The 17565-nt window shown below is 51.7% G+C and overlaps 1 protein-coding gene across 1 annotated transcript; it reads left to right on the top strand.

Annotated features, from left to right (window-relative positions):
- Positions 1-530: 530 nt before the first annotated feature.
- Positions 531-14920, top strand: RHOD (ras homolog family member D). Its single transcript, XM_006136380.4, has 5 exons — positions 531-829; positions 5434-5521; positions 9512-9621; positions 10089-10223; positions 10572-14920. Exons 1-5 carry the CDS (start codon positions 686-688, stop codon positions 10737-10739), a joined length of 645 nt encoding a protein of 214 aa, XP_006136442.2. The 5' UTR covers positions 531-685; the 3' UTR covers positions 10740-14920.
- The last annotated feature ends 2645 nt before the right edge of the window (positions 14921-17565 follow it).

Here is a 17565-nt window from a genome sequence, read left to right as displayed (position 1 = left end):
TGGTGAAATGTACAGCGAGACAAACTAAGAAGGAGGCTGCTTGTGAATGGATTTGAGTTGGCATATGCTGACTCATGAGGTTGATAATCTTTGCTTTGCTAGCAATAAAGCTTCACATTTTTGAATCTCAGCAGCTCTTGTCATTAAATTATAGTTTGACCTCCTCCCGTATTACCTGACACACAGGCAACATGATTTCGCACAATTGAGACCATTTAAATTGATACAAATTGGGGAGAAATGGCAGACTATCCACACCAATATAATCCGTCAAAATGATTAAAAAAGCCAAAGATTGAAATCTGCCGTGCCTGAATCCAAGTACAGTGAGTGTGTGTGCGTGACTATTTACTCTCGCTCCTATGCCAGCCTGTCCCCTTAGTCACATTCCTGGCCACACCTGTCCCTGAACTCCCCACCCCGCAAGAGGCCACAGCCAGAGTGCAAACCCCTCTGGCTCCCAGCCGCACCCTCCTGCTGGAGCTGGGTGTGGGGCGGAAGCTGGTGTTGCCTGCAGTCTGAGCCCAGAACAGCTCAGTGGAGGGAGGAGGAGGCCCAGAGAGCAGAGGGGGCCACCACAGGTGTGATCTGAGGGGGAAGGGTCCTGCCCTGTCCAGTCTCAGGTGCTGGGATGGTGCCCGCTGGCAGGTGACACGTCAGCAGCGGAGTAACAGAGCGCTGGGGGATGCAGCGAGGAGACAGGGCACAGAGCCGGATGGCAGGGGGCGCGGAGATGGGCCCCACTGAGATCAAAGCCGTGATTGTGGGGGACGGGGGCTGCGGGAAGACCTCCCTACTCATGGTCTTCGCCAAAGGGGATTTCCCCAAGGTAAGAGCCCCCTCAAGCCATATGACTCCCACCTCTCAGATTGCTCCCATGGATTTTGTCCCTGCTCCGAGAGACCTCCTTCGTCTCACTCTGCTCCCCTTGAAACCGTGTCCCTGCTACATCCCCTCCCCTCACACTGTTCCTCTCTTGGATTCTGTCCCTAGTCCTGAGCAACCCTCCCTCCCCTCACACTGTTCCCCCTGGGGCCCTGCCCCTGCCCCTGAGACACCCCCCACCCCTCACACTGCTCCACCTGGGACCCTGCCCCTGAGACACCCCCACCCCTCACACTGCTCCCTCTGGGACCCTGCCTCTGCCCCTGAGACACCCCCATCCCCTCACACTGCTCCCCCTGGGACCCTGCCCCTGCTCCTGAGAGCCCCCCCCACCCCTCACACTGCTGCCCTGTCCCTGAGACACCCCCCACCCCTCACACTGCTGCCCCTGGGACCCTGCCCCTGCCCACACTGCCCCGTCCCTTCACACTGCTCCACCTGAGACCATGCCCCTGAGAGATCCCATCTCCCCTCAGACTGCTCCCCCTGGGACCCTGCCCCTGCTCCTGAGAGCCCCCCCACCCCTCACACTGCTCCCCCTGGGACCCTGCCCCTGAGACACCCCCATCCCCTCACACTGCTCCCCCTGGGACCCTGCCCCTTCCCACACTGCCCCCTCCCTTCACACTGCTCCACCTGAGACCATGCCCCTGAGAGATCCCATCTCCCCTCACACTGCTCCCCCTGGGACTCTGCCCCTGCCCCTGCTCCTGAGAGCCCCCCCCCCCCACCCCTCACACTGTGCCCTGTCCCTGAGACACCCCCCACCCCTCACACTGCTCCCCCTGGGACCCTGCCCCTGACACACCCCCATCCCCTCACACTGCTCCCTCTGGGACCCTGCCCCTGAGACACCCCCATCCCCTCACACTGCTCCCCCTGGGACCCTGCCCCTTCCCACACTGCCCCCTCCCTTCACACTGCTCCACCTGAGACCATGCCCCTGAGAGACCCCTCTCCCCTCACAGTGCTCCCCCAAGGGACCCTGCCCCTGCGTGTGCCCCCTCCTGTCATAGTCCTGCCCTGCCCAGGCCCTGCCCCCACCCCAAACACAGACACTGCTTCTCTCGGGGGACCGCGACCCGCCACAGTCACACTGCTCCCGGCATAGGACCCAGTTCTCAGTATAGACTCTGCCCTCGCTGGCTCAACCCCTGCCCCATAGAGCAGCCCCTCTTTGACACAAGCCTCTCCCCCCCATGCCAGGCACTCTGGGCGAGCCCTCTCTGGAGCAAAGCCAGGCAGCGACCTTGGGGAGTGGAGGGAAACTCCTCCTGGCAACTGACAGTGGGAGCCCAGCTGGCTGGCATAGGGAAGTGAAAGCAGAACCCTCTCCTGCCACTGCTCAGGCCTCCAGCACACACCCTACACAAGGAGCCGGCAGGCGCTCACCCCAGCAGGATCGCCCTGGCAGCCGCCGGTGGCCAGACAGATCCTAGCCAGCCTGGGTCACCTCCAGCAAGGGACTGGGGCATTGCCAGACTTGCCAGCCCCATGCTGAGCTGCTGTAAGGCACCGGCTGCTCGTGCAAGGTGTAGCCATGCCGCTCGGCCTGTACCGGGGTGGGTCACGCTGTACAACCCCCCCAGTAGGGACACTAGTAACAGGGCTCTCAAATGTCACTACCCCACAACCCTCTTCTGACAACAAAATTACTACCACGCGACTCCAGGGCCAGGGACTGAGGCCTGAACACACCCAAGTCCTGCTGCCTCGAATGTGGGTTGGAGGGGAGCCAAAACCCATAGGCTTCAGACCCGGCAGTGGGCTTGAGCGTCAGCCCTGGGCCCCAGCGAGACTAATGCCAGCTCTGGCAACCCTGTTACAACAGAATCCAGACCAGTTGTTTGCGAGAACCACTGCACTCGCATCTGCTACATAACCTCTTGGGAAAACGAGCCCAAATTTTGCTCACTAACCGTACCATGTCCCCCCCCCCCCCCCCCCTCTGCCAGGAGGCACACCAAATGTCAAAGCCACTTCCCCAGCTGGGAGGTTTTCTAGCAGTGAGAAGTGTCACCCTATCACGAAATATAAATCTGCGAGGGAAATATCTCGGATCAAATGAAACCTGCTGTTCGATCCAATTGGAGTTTTGGCGGATGGAGGGGCTGAGTTTGGCGGGAGAGGGGTGGGTTTTGTTTTTTGTTTCAGTGAGAAAAGCAAAAAAAAATCCATTTTGATTCAAACTGAAGTGATTATTTTTATCTTTCAGTTCAGACCCTGAACTGAAAAATGAATTATTGGCTCACCCCCTCAGGGGGAGCAGTATGAGGGGAAGGGGGGTCTTTTAAGAGCAGGAACAGGGTTCTAGGGAGAGCTTTGTGAGGGGAAGGGGCTCTCTCAGGGCAGGGCAAGGACCCAGGCGGGAGCAGTGTGAGAGGAGGCAGGTCTCTCAGGGACTGGGTCCCAGGAGGAGCATTGTGAGGGGAAGGGGGTTTTTCAGGGGCAGGGACAGGGTCCCAGGGGAGCAGTGTGAGGAGAGGGTCTGACTCAGGAGCAGGAACAAGGTTTTGGGGAGCAGTGTGAATAAAACATGTAAATAAAACAACAGTAACTATGAATAAATCCTAGGGGGAGACAGAGCACAAATACCCTAGCCCCTAGCACATCACACGGCAGGCGGGGAGGAGGGGCAATCCTACTGTTGCAGTGACTATACAGTAGTGGTATGGGGCCATTCTTGGGAGAATTCTATTCAAGTCCCTGCTCTTCCAAAGAACTCCCTGTGTGACTTCATGAAAACCACTGACCCACTCCGTGCCTCAGTTTCCCATCTGTACAATGGAGGTGACAGTCCCTCTCCTCACAGGGATGTTGTGACTATAGATACATAGCAGACTGTGTCTGGCACTCGGTTTGTACTGTGTTGGAGGTCATGTGAATACTTTAGACAGACTGATAGATAAGCATCTAAGGAGGAATGGATGGTGGTTCCCCATGGGCCAGCCTACTGAGCAGTAACAAAGGCTGGCTGTCTTTCCTTACAGCACAGTGACCCTCTCCAGGAGGTGCACCGCCTCTCTGTGCCCCCACCAAAATTGTAACTGCTAAATGGGGTGCCCTCTGTTTCTCTGGGTGGCCCTCTCCCTGCGTCCCCTCTCTCCCACCAAGCACCTATAGAATCATAGAACACTAGAACTAGAAGGGACCTTGAGAGATCATCAAGTCCAGTCCCCTGCCCTCTTCATAGGACCAAGCACCGTCTAGATCAGTGTTTCTCAAACTGTGCTCCACGGAGCCAGGGCCCCGCGAGACATCTCTAGGAGCTCCGCAAGGTTGACAAACTGGAAACATCAATAGGTACAACACATACGATCAGTGGACCGCTGGGGCTCCGCATACATTTTTACGCATGTAAAGGGTTCCAGAGCCCAAAAAGTTTGAGAACCACTGATCTAGATCATCCCTGATAGATGTCTGTCTAACCTTCTCTTAAATATCTCCAGGGATGGAGATTGCACAACCCCCCTAGGCAATTTATTCCAGTGTTTAACCACCCTGACAGTTAGGAAGTTTTTACTAATGTCCAACCTAAACCTCCCTGGCTGCAATTTAAGCCCATTGCTTCTTGTCCTATCCTCAGAGGCCAAGGAGCACAATTTTCCCCCTCATCCCTGTGACACCCTTGTAGGTACTTGAAAACCGCTATCATGACCCCTCTCACTGTATGTCTACACTTCAGTCCTCCTTCGAGGGAGGAATGCAAATGTAGACATCCGAAATTGCAAATGAAGCGGGGATTTAAATATCCCACTCTTCATTTGCATAATCGCAGACTGGCGCTATTGAGAAATAGCACTATTGCGAGAGAAAAAACGGGGTTATCTCGAGAGAAAACCCTTCCCTCGAAATAACCCTTAAACCTCATTATTTGAGGAGCAAGAGTTATTTCGAGGGAAGGATTTTCTCTTGAAATAACCCCGTTTTTTTTCTCGCAATAGCGCTATTTCACAATAGTGCCAGTCCGTAATTATGCACATGAAGCACGGGATATTTAAATCCCCACTTCATTTGCAATTTTGCATGTCTACATTTGCATTCCTCCCTCGAAGGAGGAATGAAGTGTAGACATACCCTCAGTCTTCTCTCTTCCAAACTAAATAAGCCCAATTTCTTTAACTTTGCCTCATAGCTCATGTTTTCTAGACCTTTAATCATTTTTGTTGCTCTTCTCTGGATCTTCTCCAATTTCTCCACATCTTTCTTGAAATGTAGCGCCCAGAACTGGACACAATACTCCAACTGAGGCCTAATCAGTACAGACTAGGGCGGAAGAATGACTTCTCGTATCTTGCTCACAACACTCCTGTTAATGCATCCCAGAATCATGTTTGCTTTTTTTTGCAAGTGTCACACTGCTGACTCATATCTAGTTTGTGGTGCACTATGACCCCTAGATCCCTTTCTGCAGTACTTCTTCCTAGACAGTCACTTCCCATTTTGTATGTGTGAAACAAATTGTTCCTTCCTAAGTGAAGTACTTTGCATTTGTCCTTATTAAACTTCAGCCTGTTTACCTTAGACTCCCCTGCTTTCTCCTCCCAGATCTACGTCCCCACCGTGTTTGAGAAGTACTCTGCCTCCTTCCATGTTGGTGACAAGCCAGTGCAAATCAATCTGTGGGACACAGCAGGTATGTACAGGGAGAGGATGGGGTGTATGAGCCTCCTAAACCCAATGTGAACAGTAGAGGGAGCCAACATCCTGTGTGAAAAATTGACTTGTGTATTTCAGTCCAGAAATGGGGAGGGGAAGCAAGAGACAAAATCATTTAAAACCGCAGAAATATGGCTCATTTCAGGCGAGTCTATCAGAGTCCCAGACTTCACACCAGGAAATCTAGAAACAGAGAGCTGGGGTTCTTTTAGTGCAGGGGTGGGAAACCTAAGACATGGGGGCCAGATGCAGCCCCCAGCTTGCCTGGATCCAGCCTGTGAAGCTTGGGGCTCCCCCCAACATTAAGGAGCCCATATTAGTGAGGGGTGGGTTTGTTTGTTTGTTTGTTTGTTTGTTTGTTTGTTGGGTTTTTGTTTCTCACTTTTGTGCAACCCCTGACTGATTTTTCTATGGGTCAGTGGTCCTAACCCAGAAAAGGTTCCCCACCCCAGTTTTAGGGATTAGCTTGATTTTTGGCTTCTTGTGAAAGTAGGGGTGCTTATCTACAGCATGACATTTGGCAACAGAAAAATACCAGCCAAGTAAGTACAAACTAAACTTTCATACGGTGACTTGTTTGTACTGCTCTATGTGCTACACACTGAAATGTAAGTGCAATATTTATATTCCAATGGATTTATTTTATAATTATATGGCAAAAATGAGGAAGTGAGCTGTTTCAAAGTTCTAGCATGCTGTGCATGGGCGCGGGAAGTATGGGGACGAGGGAAGCTGCAGCACCTCCAGGTTTTGTACCCAGCTTCCCCACACCTGGGGGCCAACCACACTGCCAGCTCCTCCAGTCCTGAGTTCTGGCCTCTGCACAGCCCCTGAAGGGTCCTTCTGGCCCCATGTGCTTTGCTGCTCCCTACGTCCCCTGAGAATCCTGCCACTGCAGGCTTCGCTGGCCCTCCAGGGTCTCCGTTAGACCTCAGGGTCCCATCACTGCCAGCCCCAAGGGCTCTACCGGCCCTCAGCATCCTGCTGCCCACTGGACCTGCCACAAGTTCTATGCCCCACCAGACCATCAGTCCCACCGCTAACCCAGGGCTCAGCAGCTGTCCCCAGTATGGCCCCAGCCTGGGCAGTGGAGGTTGCCAATTCTCCCAGACTGGACAGACGGGACTCCATTTGATGCAATGAAGTCTAGTCCATCTGGTCCCGGAGAGTTGACAACCCAATTTCAACAGGTCTAACGTAGGGGAGGTACAGCTCAGCATCCCCCCTAAAAAATAGTTCCAGCATCACAGATGCTGTGACACTTTTATGTTTTGATGTCACAGGGTATGTCTACACTACCCCGCTAGTTCGAACTAGCGGGGTAATGTATGCATACCGCACTTGCTAATGAAGCCCGGGATTTGAATTTCCCGGGCTTCATTAGCATAAGCGGGGAGCCGCCATTTTTAAATCCCCGCTGCTTCGAACCCCGTGTAGCGCGGCTACACGGGGCTCGAACTAGGTAGTTCGGACTAGGGTCCTATTCCGAACTACCGTTACTCCTCGTGAAACGAGGTGTACCGGTAGTTCGGAATAGGCACCCTAGTCCGAACTACCTAGTTCGAGCCCCGTGTAGCCGCGCTACACGGGGTTCGAAGCAGCGGGGATTTAAAAATGGCGGCTCCCCGCTTATGCTAATGAAGCCCAGGAAATTCAAATCCCGGGCTTCATTAGCAAGTGCGGTATGCATACATTACCCTCCTAGTTCGAACTAGGAGGGTAGTGTAGACATACCCTAATTGTGTAAGCAAGCAGTTTTTAAGTGAAGTAGTTTTGGGGGGCACGCAAGACCAGTGGATTTCTGAAATGGGTTCAGTAGTCTGGAAAGGTTGAGAGCTACTGCTGTAAGGATGAGGGGCATGGTTAGCTATGCAAATCTTTGTTGGGGTGTGGTCTATTATGCAAATCAGCAATAATTTTATTAGCATACACATTTGGGGTAGAAAAAGAGACACTTTCAAACAAGCTAATTTTTGTGGGTTTTGAAAGAAAGCAACAGCATTTTTCACAATTTGCTTCATTTAGAAAAAAAAGATTTTCCTCGTTTAAAAAAAAAAGGATTTTTAACCGTCATTTTCTTGACACTTTTTCCTGGAAAGATAGGGCTCTTTTCCCACAGGCCCACATCAGTGCTCTGGGATCAAAGTTCTGTCTGGGTTCTACTGTTGACACCCCAAGCTCTGTCCCCTGCCCCCCAAGCTTAAAGTGACCCAGCCCAGACCCGCTACTTCCCCAACCCTTCCAACAGCAGGAGCCAGGCTTCAGAAAGTGACAAGATCAGCTTCAAAATCAAAATAAACTGGGAGCTCTTTTTCTTTGGTTTTTGTTTTCTGAGCTATTGCCTTCTCAGACTAGACACTGCCTCTTTATTTAAATAGCAGCTGAGAGTCACTCCTAACCAAATGACTTCAGGAGCTATTTAAATAAAGTCAGAGAAATACCAGCTGTTGTGATAAAATCATTTGAGTCTCCGTCGCTACATTGCAAAAGTGGGGCTGCCATTCAGCAAAGGGGTGTGTGGAGGGATGAGAATCCAGACCTGGGTGAATAAGGCTATGTCTGCACTGCAGCACTTTTTCAGGATACCGGAGTATCCCGGAATAGCTATCCCACGTCTTCACAGCAAGCCCGTTATTTTGAAATATAACAGGCTTGCTATTCCGATGTCCTTCTCAACCTCATTCCACGAGGAGCAAGGAACACTTCAGAATAGCGGGTTATTTCAAAAACTTGGCTCTGTGTAGAAAATATCAAAGTACAAAATAAGCAATTTCAAAATAAGATCAAAATAAAATACACAGTTTGCGCAGCTCAAATTGCATATCATATTTCGAGCTACAGTGCAATGTTGCCCTAGCCTAGGGGAGCAGAGAACTCTGGGTGCACGTACAGCTACCTAGCTGAGGGTATGTCTACACTACCACCCTAGTTCGAACTAGGGTGGTTAATGTAGTCATACGAACTTGCAAATGAAGACCGGGATTTGAATTTCCCGGGCTTCATTTGCATGTTGCCGGGTGCCGCCATTTTTAAATGCCCGCTAGTTCGGACTCCGTGCCCGCGGCTACACGCAGCACGGACTAGGTAGTTCGGATTAGGCTTCCTATTCCGAACTACCTGTATGCTTCGTGGAACGTGCTTCCTAATCCGAACTACCTAGTCCGTGCCGCATGTAGCCACGGGCACGGAGTCCGAACTAGCGGGCATTTAAAAATGGCGGCACCCGGCAACATGCAAATGAAGCCCGGGAAATTCAAATCCCGGGCTTCATTTGCAAGTTCGTATGACTACATTAACCACCCTAGTTCGAACTAGGGTGGTAGTGTAGACATACCCTGAGATACTTATCTGGCTCCTATCTCTGAAGTATCAGCTCTCCTCACAATCTTGAACATATTCATCCTCATAAAACCCTTGCTAAGTAGGGCAGAGCAACGATCCCTATTGTACAGATGGGGAAACTGAGGCACCATGCAGATAAGGGACATGCCCCCAGGTTACCTAGGAAGGCTGGCAGAGACAGGCTTTGAACCCAGCCCAGCAAGAACAATGCCAGGCAGGTTGAAGAGAAAAGAGTCAGGATGGGATTCCCCCGGCACTCCGAAGTATCTATGGACCTTGGTTCCTGGAATTTGGCCAGCTCTTGGGCTGGTCTCTCCAGGGCAGGGCCCGGGCCTGTTAAGAGTGGCAGAGAATGTATGTTTGTGTGAGTTCATGCACGTGATGGAGTGTGTGTACGTGTGTGTTTATACACATGTGCCTGCATCCGTGTATATGTGAGCGCACAAGAGAATGCATGTGCATATGTATCAGAATGTGTTAGTGCGTGTCCATGTGCGTGTGTATGCGTGAGTGCACCGGTGTCCCTAAGGGGCTGGATCCTCTCTCTCATCCAGAGGAAGGAGGCGTTAGGGACCCTGCACGTGAAGGCAAAGGGCACTTTGTGACCTCCATCTCCCCCGCACAGGGCAGGAAGATTACGACAGGCTCCGCCCCCTCTCCTACACAGGCGCGCACGTGATTCTCATGTGCTTTGATGTCACCAGCCCCGCCAGCTTCGACAACATTCTCACTAAGGTAAGAAAAACTGCCCTTGCATCAAATGGGAGAGGCCAGGAGCTCCTGCCCTGCTCCCGGCAGCGCCCCCTGCTGGAAGAAGCTGTGACTGGAGTAGTCAGGAGCTGCCCCACAGCCTGCACCCCCACACTATTCCCTGACGTGCCCCCTGCTGGGAGACACTGGGAGAGCCAGGCATTCCCCTGGCAACCAGCACCCCACCCTGCTTCCTGCAGCACCCCCTGCTGAGAGAGGCTGGGGCTGGAGTTACCAGAAGCTCCCCCACATCCAGCTCCCCTACCTCACTCCCTGCTGTGATTCTAGCTCTGGTCTGCTGGCCTCTATTGTGTTCCTTAGGGATATGTCCCACCCTCTGATTTAATGGGGATGAGCATGGGGCTCACATCTTCCTTCAATGCCCCTGAGGACATGTGCGGGTCTCCTCTCCCATGGCTCAGCACTCCCCCGTCTCCTCTCTCCCTGCACAGTGGTACCCAGAGGTGAATCACTTCTGCAGGGGCGTCCCCATCGTGCTGGTGGGCTGCAAGACCGACCTGAGGATGGACAAGGTGCTGCTGAGGAGACTTCATGAAGACCGGCTGGAGCCCATCACCTACCTCAAGGTGACACAGCCCCCGCCCCCAGGCCAGGTCCTCCTGAATCCTCAGCCTCATCTGATGGAGGAAGGAAAAATAGTCCCTCCCAGAGATAATGGGCCAGGGCCCAGCCAAGCTCCCAGAGTCTGTTGTGGGATGAGGACATGGCAAGATGACAATTCAGACAATTGAAGCGGGGCATGTTCTGGACCCTGCCAAAGGCACAGGGAAGCCCAGGGATGATGGCAGGGGAAGTGAGGCCCAATGGGAATGGATCCTGGAGTCCCCATATGGTACAGTGGTCAGGCCATGCCGTCAGCAGTGACCCCACCCCCTGCTCACTCCTATGCCCTCTCACACTCCCCTCCGTTGCAGGCAGAAGCCATGGCCCAGGATGTTCACGCCGTCGCCTACCTCGAATGCTCAGCCAAGTTCCAGGAGAACATTACTGACATCTTCCTGGAGGCCTCCCGTGCTGCCTTGAGTGCCATGCGGAAGAGCCAGAGCAAACAGAAACCCAAGAGGAGCTGCCTGCTCTCCTAGCCACCTCCATGTTCCTGCCAAGGATACTCCAGTGCCTTGCACCCATCCCAGGGCCAGCGCCACCTCCTGCGGCCTGCAGCCATCCCGGGGCCAGCGCCACCCTCCAGCATTTCTGTGGGCATCAGCTCACACTCATCAGGGGCTGACAGCACAGATCTGCCCTCCTCACAGCGGGGCATCACCAGGGGGTGAATGATTCCACAGGAGGGGCAAGTACCTCCCCCGTTGTCAGATACAAGACAAGACTGAAGTAGATGTGGGCCAGGTTCCAGCTCTCAGAAATACGTGTCTGAGAGCCCTGATTCCTCCCAGTTTCCCCTGGCTCCGACTGGCAGCTACCAGCTTACGCAGCTCATACTAGCACGGCTCCTGCTGCTGCACCCAGCTTGGCGTGGCACTGCTCCCACACAGCTCCTACCACTGTGATGCACAGGGGCCCAATGAATCCATCCACAGCTCCCAGTGAGTCCATCCACAAGATGCCACAGCCACAGGGTGCAACCCCAAGGAGGGGCTGTAAGGTCATCTCTTGGTTCTGTGTGTACAGTGCCTCGCCAGCAAAGTCATGGGCAGGGGCTCCTAAGGGAGGCAATATCACATGTCATAAATAATACTAACTAGGGGTAACTGCGGAGGCTGAGCAAAGGACCCACTAGACCGCCAAACTCATTGCCGTGAGATCAGAGCGGGGTTACTCTCTGCAGAACATTTCCCTTTGCCTTGGCCAATAGTGCTCAATGCCATTGGGGCTCCATTCACCTTCCCCAGAGGCTGATAACATGGCCTGAGCCATCTAACCCCGTCAGCTTCCCTTGTCCTCCACTCAGGTTCCAACCTCAGTATATGTCACCGCCATCCTTCATTGGTGCAGCCCTAAATTAGCCAGATCAAGCCTCTGTTTTCCTCAGTCAGCCGCCCGGGCGCTTCTCTGAGCAGCTCCCATGGTGCTGATCTTACTCAGGGGCTGTGGTGCCAGATCCCGATCTGACATCGCTCCATTGACTCCAGTAGGGCTGCACCCATTTACACCAGCTGGGGATCAGGCCCATAGACACCAATGGAGATCAGGCTGATTGACCCTATTTGGTGATCTGGCCCTACTGACTCCAGCACAGCTACAGGCTGTGTTTACACCAGCTGGATTCCTAGCCCCTGTGATTCCACTGGAGTGATGCTGTTTGGGGAGCAGGGGTGGGTGTATATACTAGTTATAGGGAAAGGGGTGGTTAACTGGGTTAACCACAAGATTGATAGAGAAGTCCCTTGGTAAAGGGTCCCCTGTTCTTTGCAATCAACTCTTGTCTCAGACCTGATAAATTCCCTGCATCAGACACACGCCTTGCCAGGCATTTATCCATGAAAACTAACATGGACAGTAGCTACAGAAAGCTCATGACTTATCAAGACTCCTGACCATTGCAAGAATAATTTAGGTCATAATTTAAGAAATAATGTAACTATGTGGAACGTATGCTCTAGAAGTTAGTCCCCCAGGAATAATAAGTCTGCTTGACAGGCCATTCAAGCAGGGGTCACACCTCCCTCGTTAGCTGGTGATGTAATGCAAGGCTCTTTGTTCCATCCCAAGGCTATCAATGGAAAATTTATCCCAGACTACTGCAAATAATTGGAAACATGGAGATAAGAGACAGGGTGATTGCTTATCCGTTGTTTTTCTATGCATGGGCAAAAGATTGTTTTGATATGCAACAAACGGGATTCTCTAATATTGGTATGCTGTGTGACTCAGTTTCCCCTGTGTGTTGCATTAGCTGGAGGTGGGGCTGCCTAGGAGACATGGGTATGATATGATCTGTTTGAGCCTAGCTGGGTCAGGGAGGTGGTGTCAGTTCAACAGTGGCCAGACAGGGCACAGTAGCTGAAATCAGCCTGGCTGTCAGTCTGTTAGGGGAACCCAGACCCATGCCCTCCAGTGGGTTCTGACTCTGGGCCCTCAAGCTATGTAAGCTGGATCCTGATTCATCATCTATTATTGTGCTCCCAGCTCCCTTCCTACCTCCCACAGGTTCTGCAGCCTACTCAGCCTCCTGGGATGGCTGCCTCCTTCTAAACTGCTGTCCCTAAGGCCAGGTCTATCCTATAGGGAAAAGTTGGCATAAGGTATGCAATTCCAGCTACATAAATAATGTAGCTGGGGTGGATGTACCTTAAGACAAACTTTGCCGCCATTCCCACGGTGGGAGTTCAATAGGAGAAACACTCCCATTGATTTCCCTTATGTCTCACGACAGGAGTATCATGGTCCATGGGGAGCAGCCTCAGCGTTCAATTTAGCGGGTCTTTACTAGACCCACTAAATCAAATGCCAAAAGATCAAACGCTACAGTGTCAATCTTCCCATGAGTATAAACAAGGGCTGAGTTCAGCAGCTTGCTGGCAAGAGTACCCTCCTCCAGCCGTACTCAGTCCTCTAGGAGCCACACTACCCTCCTCTCAGCCCTTATATCTGCCCCGCCACAACGAGACTGCCAATTAAGGACAGGCAGTGCCCATGTTAACCCTTTAGTTGCTGGACCAGCATGGGGTACATGCTACCCATTCCAGGGCCATTTAAAAAAAGAGAGGCCAGGGCCAGCCCGATAATGGTAGAAAATCCAGTCCCTTCATTCTCCAACCCAGGGTGTCTTTTACACGGCTTCACTGCGAGAGCAGCCACTCCTAGTCTGCTCCCCGCCAGCTTCCAGCATGTAAATTACTCATCACTGAGTTATAGGAGTGCTATAGGTCAGAATTACATTGCAGGATGACACCAGCAAATTCTTAATCTCAGACATCCCCACAAAGGTGCATCTTATAATGCCCACCCTCCTGGGCAATACAAGCTCATTGAAATCTGCCATTTCATTAATCGAAAATGATATGCACAAATCCCATTATTCCAATGGCGATTCCCAAACACTTTGATTCAAACACACAATGGTTTAGGTAAAAGCAAGTTTGTGAACTACAGAAAGATAGATTTTAAGCCCTTTCACATGATGAGGCATAAAATTCAGAACTGGTTACAAACAAATAACAGGTAAATAACAGGAATGCATGTTTTACAGAAGAATTGTATAACTTTACATACAAAATTGACACACATTTTACCAGGACAATACTGTTCAGCTGATTATGAGTTTTCAAAGGATACCTCATAAAGTGTTCTTTGTACAAGATTTAACATAGTTTTGCAAATGTGATGAATCTAGGAGAACAATCTGTCATGAATGGACTTCAACCTTCCTTTCTCTTTGCTCATCTAAGGGTACATCTACACTGCCATACTATTTCGAAATAACTAGTGCTATTCTAAAATAACTTAGTCCGCTTCTACACAGAAGGAGTTATTTTGAAATAGTATCAAAATACTGCCAAGCTGGAGGACTTCTTACTCCGACTCCTGTAACCCTCATTGTACGAGGAATAAGGGAAGTTGGAGGAAGAGTGCTCTATTGTGAAATAAGCTATTTCATAATAAGATACGCAATTGATGTAGCTCAATTTGCATAGCCTATTTCAAGTTAAACCCAGCAGTGTGGGCACACCCTAAGACTTCCTATGTTATGCCGCAGTTGACTAATAAATCCAGTTGTTTTGAAAACACTGTGTGAGTGGATAAGTACTTGAAGAGTAGATAAGTCCTGCTAGGAGTCTATCTCAGTTGGGCTCACTGGACAGAGTTCACAGTGTGAGGCAGGATGGCTGAAGCCCCAGATGACCACTCTCTGGAAGTGGCGAGTCCATGTGGCCAGCCCTGAAGGAAGAGTGAGACCTCTTGACACATCAAAGGGTTTCCTCCAAGAGACTGCCCCAAAGTTGGGGTGGCAGCATTAAGCCCATGGCTTAGTGACAGTATAACACAGCATGAGAAGATGACCTCTGGATCCCTTCCCTAAGGATTCACATGGTGGAGAAGGGCTCTGTTCATGAAAGTTTGTATCCAGGTTCCTGTGAAGCCATCCAGCTCTGCAGTAGGCTGAACTCTAAGGAGGAAACTTACTTCATTAGCTAGGCAAGGGAATTGTTAATCATAGTCTCTAGTTCTCTCTTTATTATTTTTGTTTGGCTTTGTAACCCGTTATTTCCTCTTGTTTCTAACTGAATCATTATTTCTTCTGAAATAAACTTTCTTTCGTTGTGCCGCCAGTGCTTACAGGTACTGTTATGTAGGAGGGGTGATTTAAGATTAAATTGGGGTAGGCTATTGCTTCGGGAGCAGAGGGTTTCTGTGAGCAGCCAGTGTCAGGGGCTGGATATTGCAGGGAAAAGCTTCAGAAGTTTCAGGGATTGAGGTGCACCTATTACTAACCTGCAGGGCAAAGACAGAGCTGGCAGGGCTTAGAGACGAGTACTTGGCTGCTAACCGGCAATTGGTGGTAGGGAGCTAACACCCAGCTACCATGGGCACAGATTCCTCTTACAGAGGCAGGGAATAACCAGGTGACTCTGTCCTGAATCCTCCAAGAACAGACCCAAGGCATCTGACCATCATTGCTCCACCCCCCAAATCCCAGAGGGGGCAGCATTTCACTATCCCTGCCTGCTCCCAAAAGCCTACTGTCTCACCGAATGTCTAGGTACACTGTGGCACTGCTGCATGGTGTGTCCCATGAGCCGTCAGCTGCCTCATCATGGGAAAGCCGAACACGTGGGAATGCTTTTCCCCTTGTATTAGGAGACCAAGGCTTCTTCCTGCTCTTCATTGGTGATGAGGCAGCAGGAGGCTGATTTCCAACTGCCTTTGGACTTTTCCTCCCTGTGGAGCTTTCCCTGGGTCTCCCCCTGGTTTCTCCCACTGGTGCAGCCTCACTAATGGTGGCAGAAGTGGGAGTTCTGGTGTGGTGCAGGAACTTGCCTCTGCTGGCATTTTTAAGCTCCGTAGCTTATCAGGCCTGTTGACGGGGGGAAGGGGCAGTTGCCTCAAGGCCCAGCTATTCAACAAGTAGCGGCAGTGGCCAGAGTCATGGGCTCCCACCAGAGTGCCGCCATGGTGGCTCTGAGAGCTGCCTGGAGGCTGGGGGGAGGGGAGGAGGAAGCGCAGTGCATTCTGGGAAGTGATGAAGGCTGGATGCCCCCAGCCCCAGACCTTCCATCCAATGCACTGCCCATTCTGGGAGCGTGGAGCCGCCCTCCCCCACACCTTGCCCATGGGCCAGGGAAGGCTGTCGTCCCTGCTGTAGCTTACAGAGTGGCTGTGTCTACACTGGCATGAATTTCCGGAAATGCTTAAAACGGAATACTATTCCGTTTTCAGTTTTTCCGGAAAAGGAGCATCTACACTGGCAGGCTGCTTTTCCGGAAAAGCCCTTTTTCTGGAAAAGCATTTGTGGCCAATGTAGACGCGCTTTTCCGGAAAAGAGCCCCGATCGCCATTTTCGCAATCAGGGCTTTTTTCCGGAAAAGACTACTGGGCTGTCTACACTGGCCCTTTTCTGGAACAGTGTTCCGGAATAAGGACTTATGCCCGAGCAGGAGCAGAATAGTTTTTCCGGAATAGTGGCTGATTTTGTACAGTAGAGCATTGTTGCTTTTCCGGAAATTCAAGGTCCAGTGTAGACAGCTCGCAGCTTATTATGGAAAAGCGGGTGATTTTCGGAATAAGTGGCCCAGTGTAGACACAGCCAGTGTGTCTACTCTGCATCAAGAGGCGAGTTGCTAATTCAGTTAGCTAGCCCATGTTACAATAGCTGTGAAGATGTGACACTTATGAGAACCAAGGATTGCAATGGATTCTGCATCACAGGCAATTGTTAAAACAAGAAGGGATCTTTTCCTGAAAAAATGGCTATAGCGCAGTCAGGAATGATTGCTGGGAAGTCCTCTGTTATACAGGGGGTCTGAGCACAAGATCAAAGGCCCCTCTGGCCTTGTAATATATGAATCGGGTTAACAGGGCAAGTTAAAAACCAAGTTGCCGCATCTCCCCTGCTATTTTAACTCAGGTGAAGAAGATCAAACCTTTTTTAGTAGCACAGACATGCCCATACGCTGAGCAGGGACAGATGGCAGCCCCAGCAGGTCATCAGTTTCCCAATGCTCCCCTTCCCAACAACCACTTGCTTGTATAATGAACCTCCTAAGCAGGTAACTACAGTTCCCATCTACCCCTCACCCTGCTGTACATCCCTTTCCCTCGTCCAGGCTGGGACTAATAATAATGACACTGGCTTTTAGAACCAGGTAATCTTTCTTCCCCGGGAGTAACTGATGGGTAACTGGTGAGGTTGGGCTCAACTCCTCTGTCCTCTTAACAGGCCAGCCATCCTGTGAGCAGGCATTAGCCCACCCGGAGACCTGTCCACATGTGGGGTCCCCATCTCTGCTGCTGGTCATGGAGCAGGAGTAATGGAAGGAGTTAGAGGAAAACCTAGCCCCACACTGGGTCTCGCCACAAAGCTAGGAGGACCCCCTACCCAGGAGCCATTCTATGCTTCCTGCGAACGATCCAGGCTCACTCACTCGCTGGCCCAGCACACTATAGTTTGGGGGCTAGGGCTGGGTTCAGCTGGCTTTTTTGCAGCTCATAGTCCTGATGCAAAGGCTGCCTCCGCTTCTGCCATCCCCACACAGAGCCCAGGTCCTGGGCATTCAGGACGTGCAGGATGAGGCCTGGGTCTGGTCTCACTCAGGTCTCCCCTGTGGCTCACAGGGAGCTCCTTCCAGATGTCTCCAGGAGCCTGTGCTAGCTGAATCCAGCTTGCGTTCGCGCCAGCGCCGGTGTTTTAAACCACTCCTCCGCCCTGCTTAGAACAGGGTCGGCAGCCTGGGGCTCGCGAGGGAGCCCGACGTGGCGCTTTGGACGCTCGAGCCCCACCCCCACCGC

The sequence above is a fragment of the Pelodiscus sinensis genome, chromosome 4 (genome assembly GCF_049634645.1).
Source record: "Pelodiscus sinensis isolate JC-2024 chromosome 4, ASM4963464v1, whole genome shotgun sequence".
Classification (NCBI taxonomy): domain Eukaryota; kingdom Metazoa; phylum Chordata; order Testudines; family Trionychidae; genus Pelodiscus; species Pelodiscus sinensis.
This window is presented reverse-complemented; position numbering and strand designations above follow the sequence as displayed.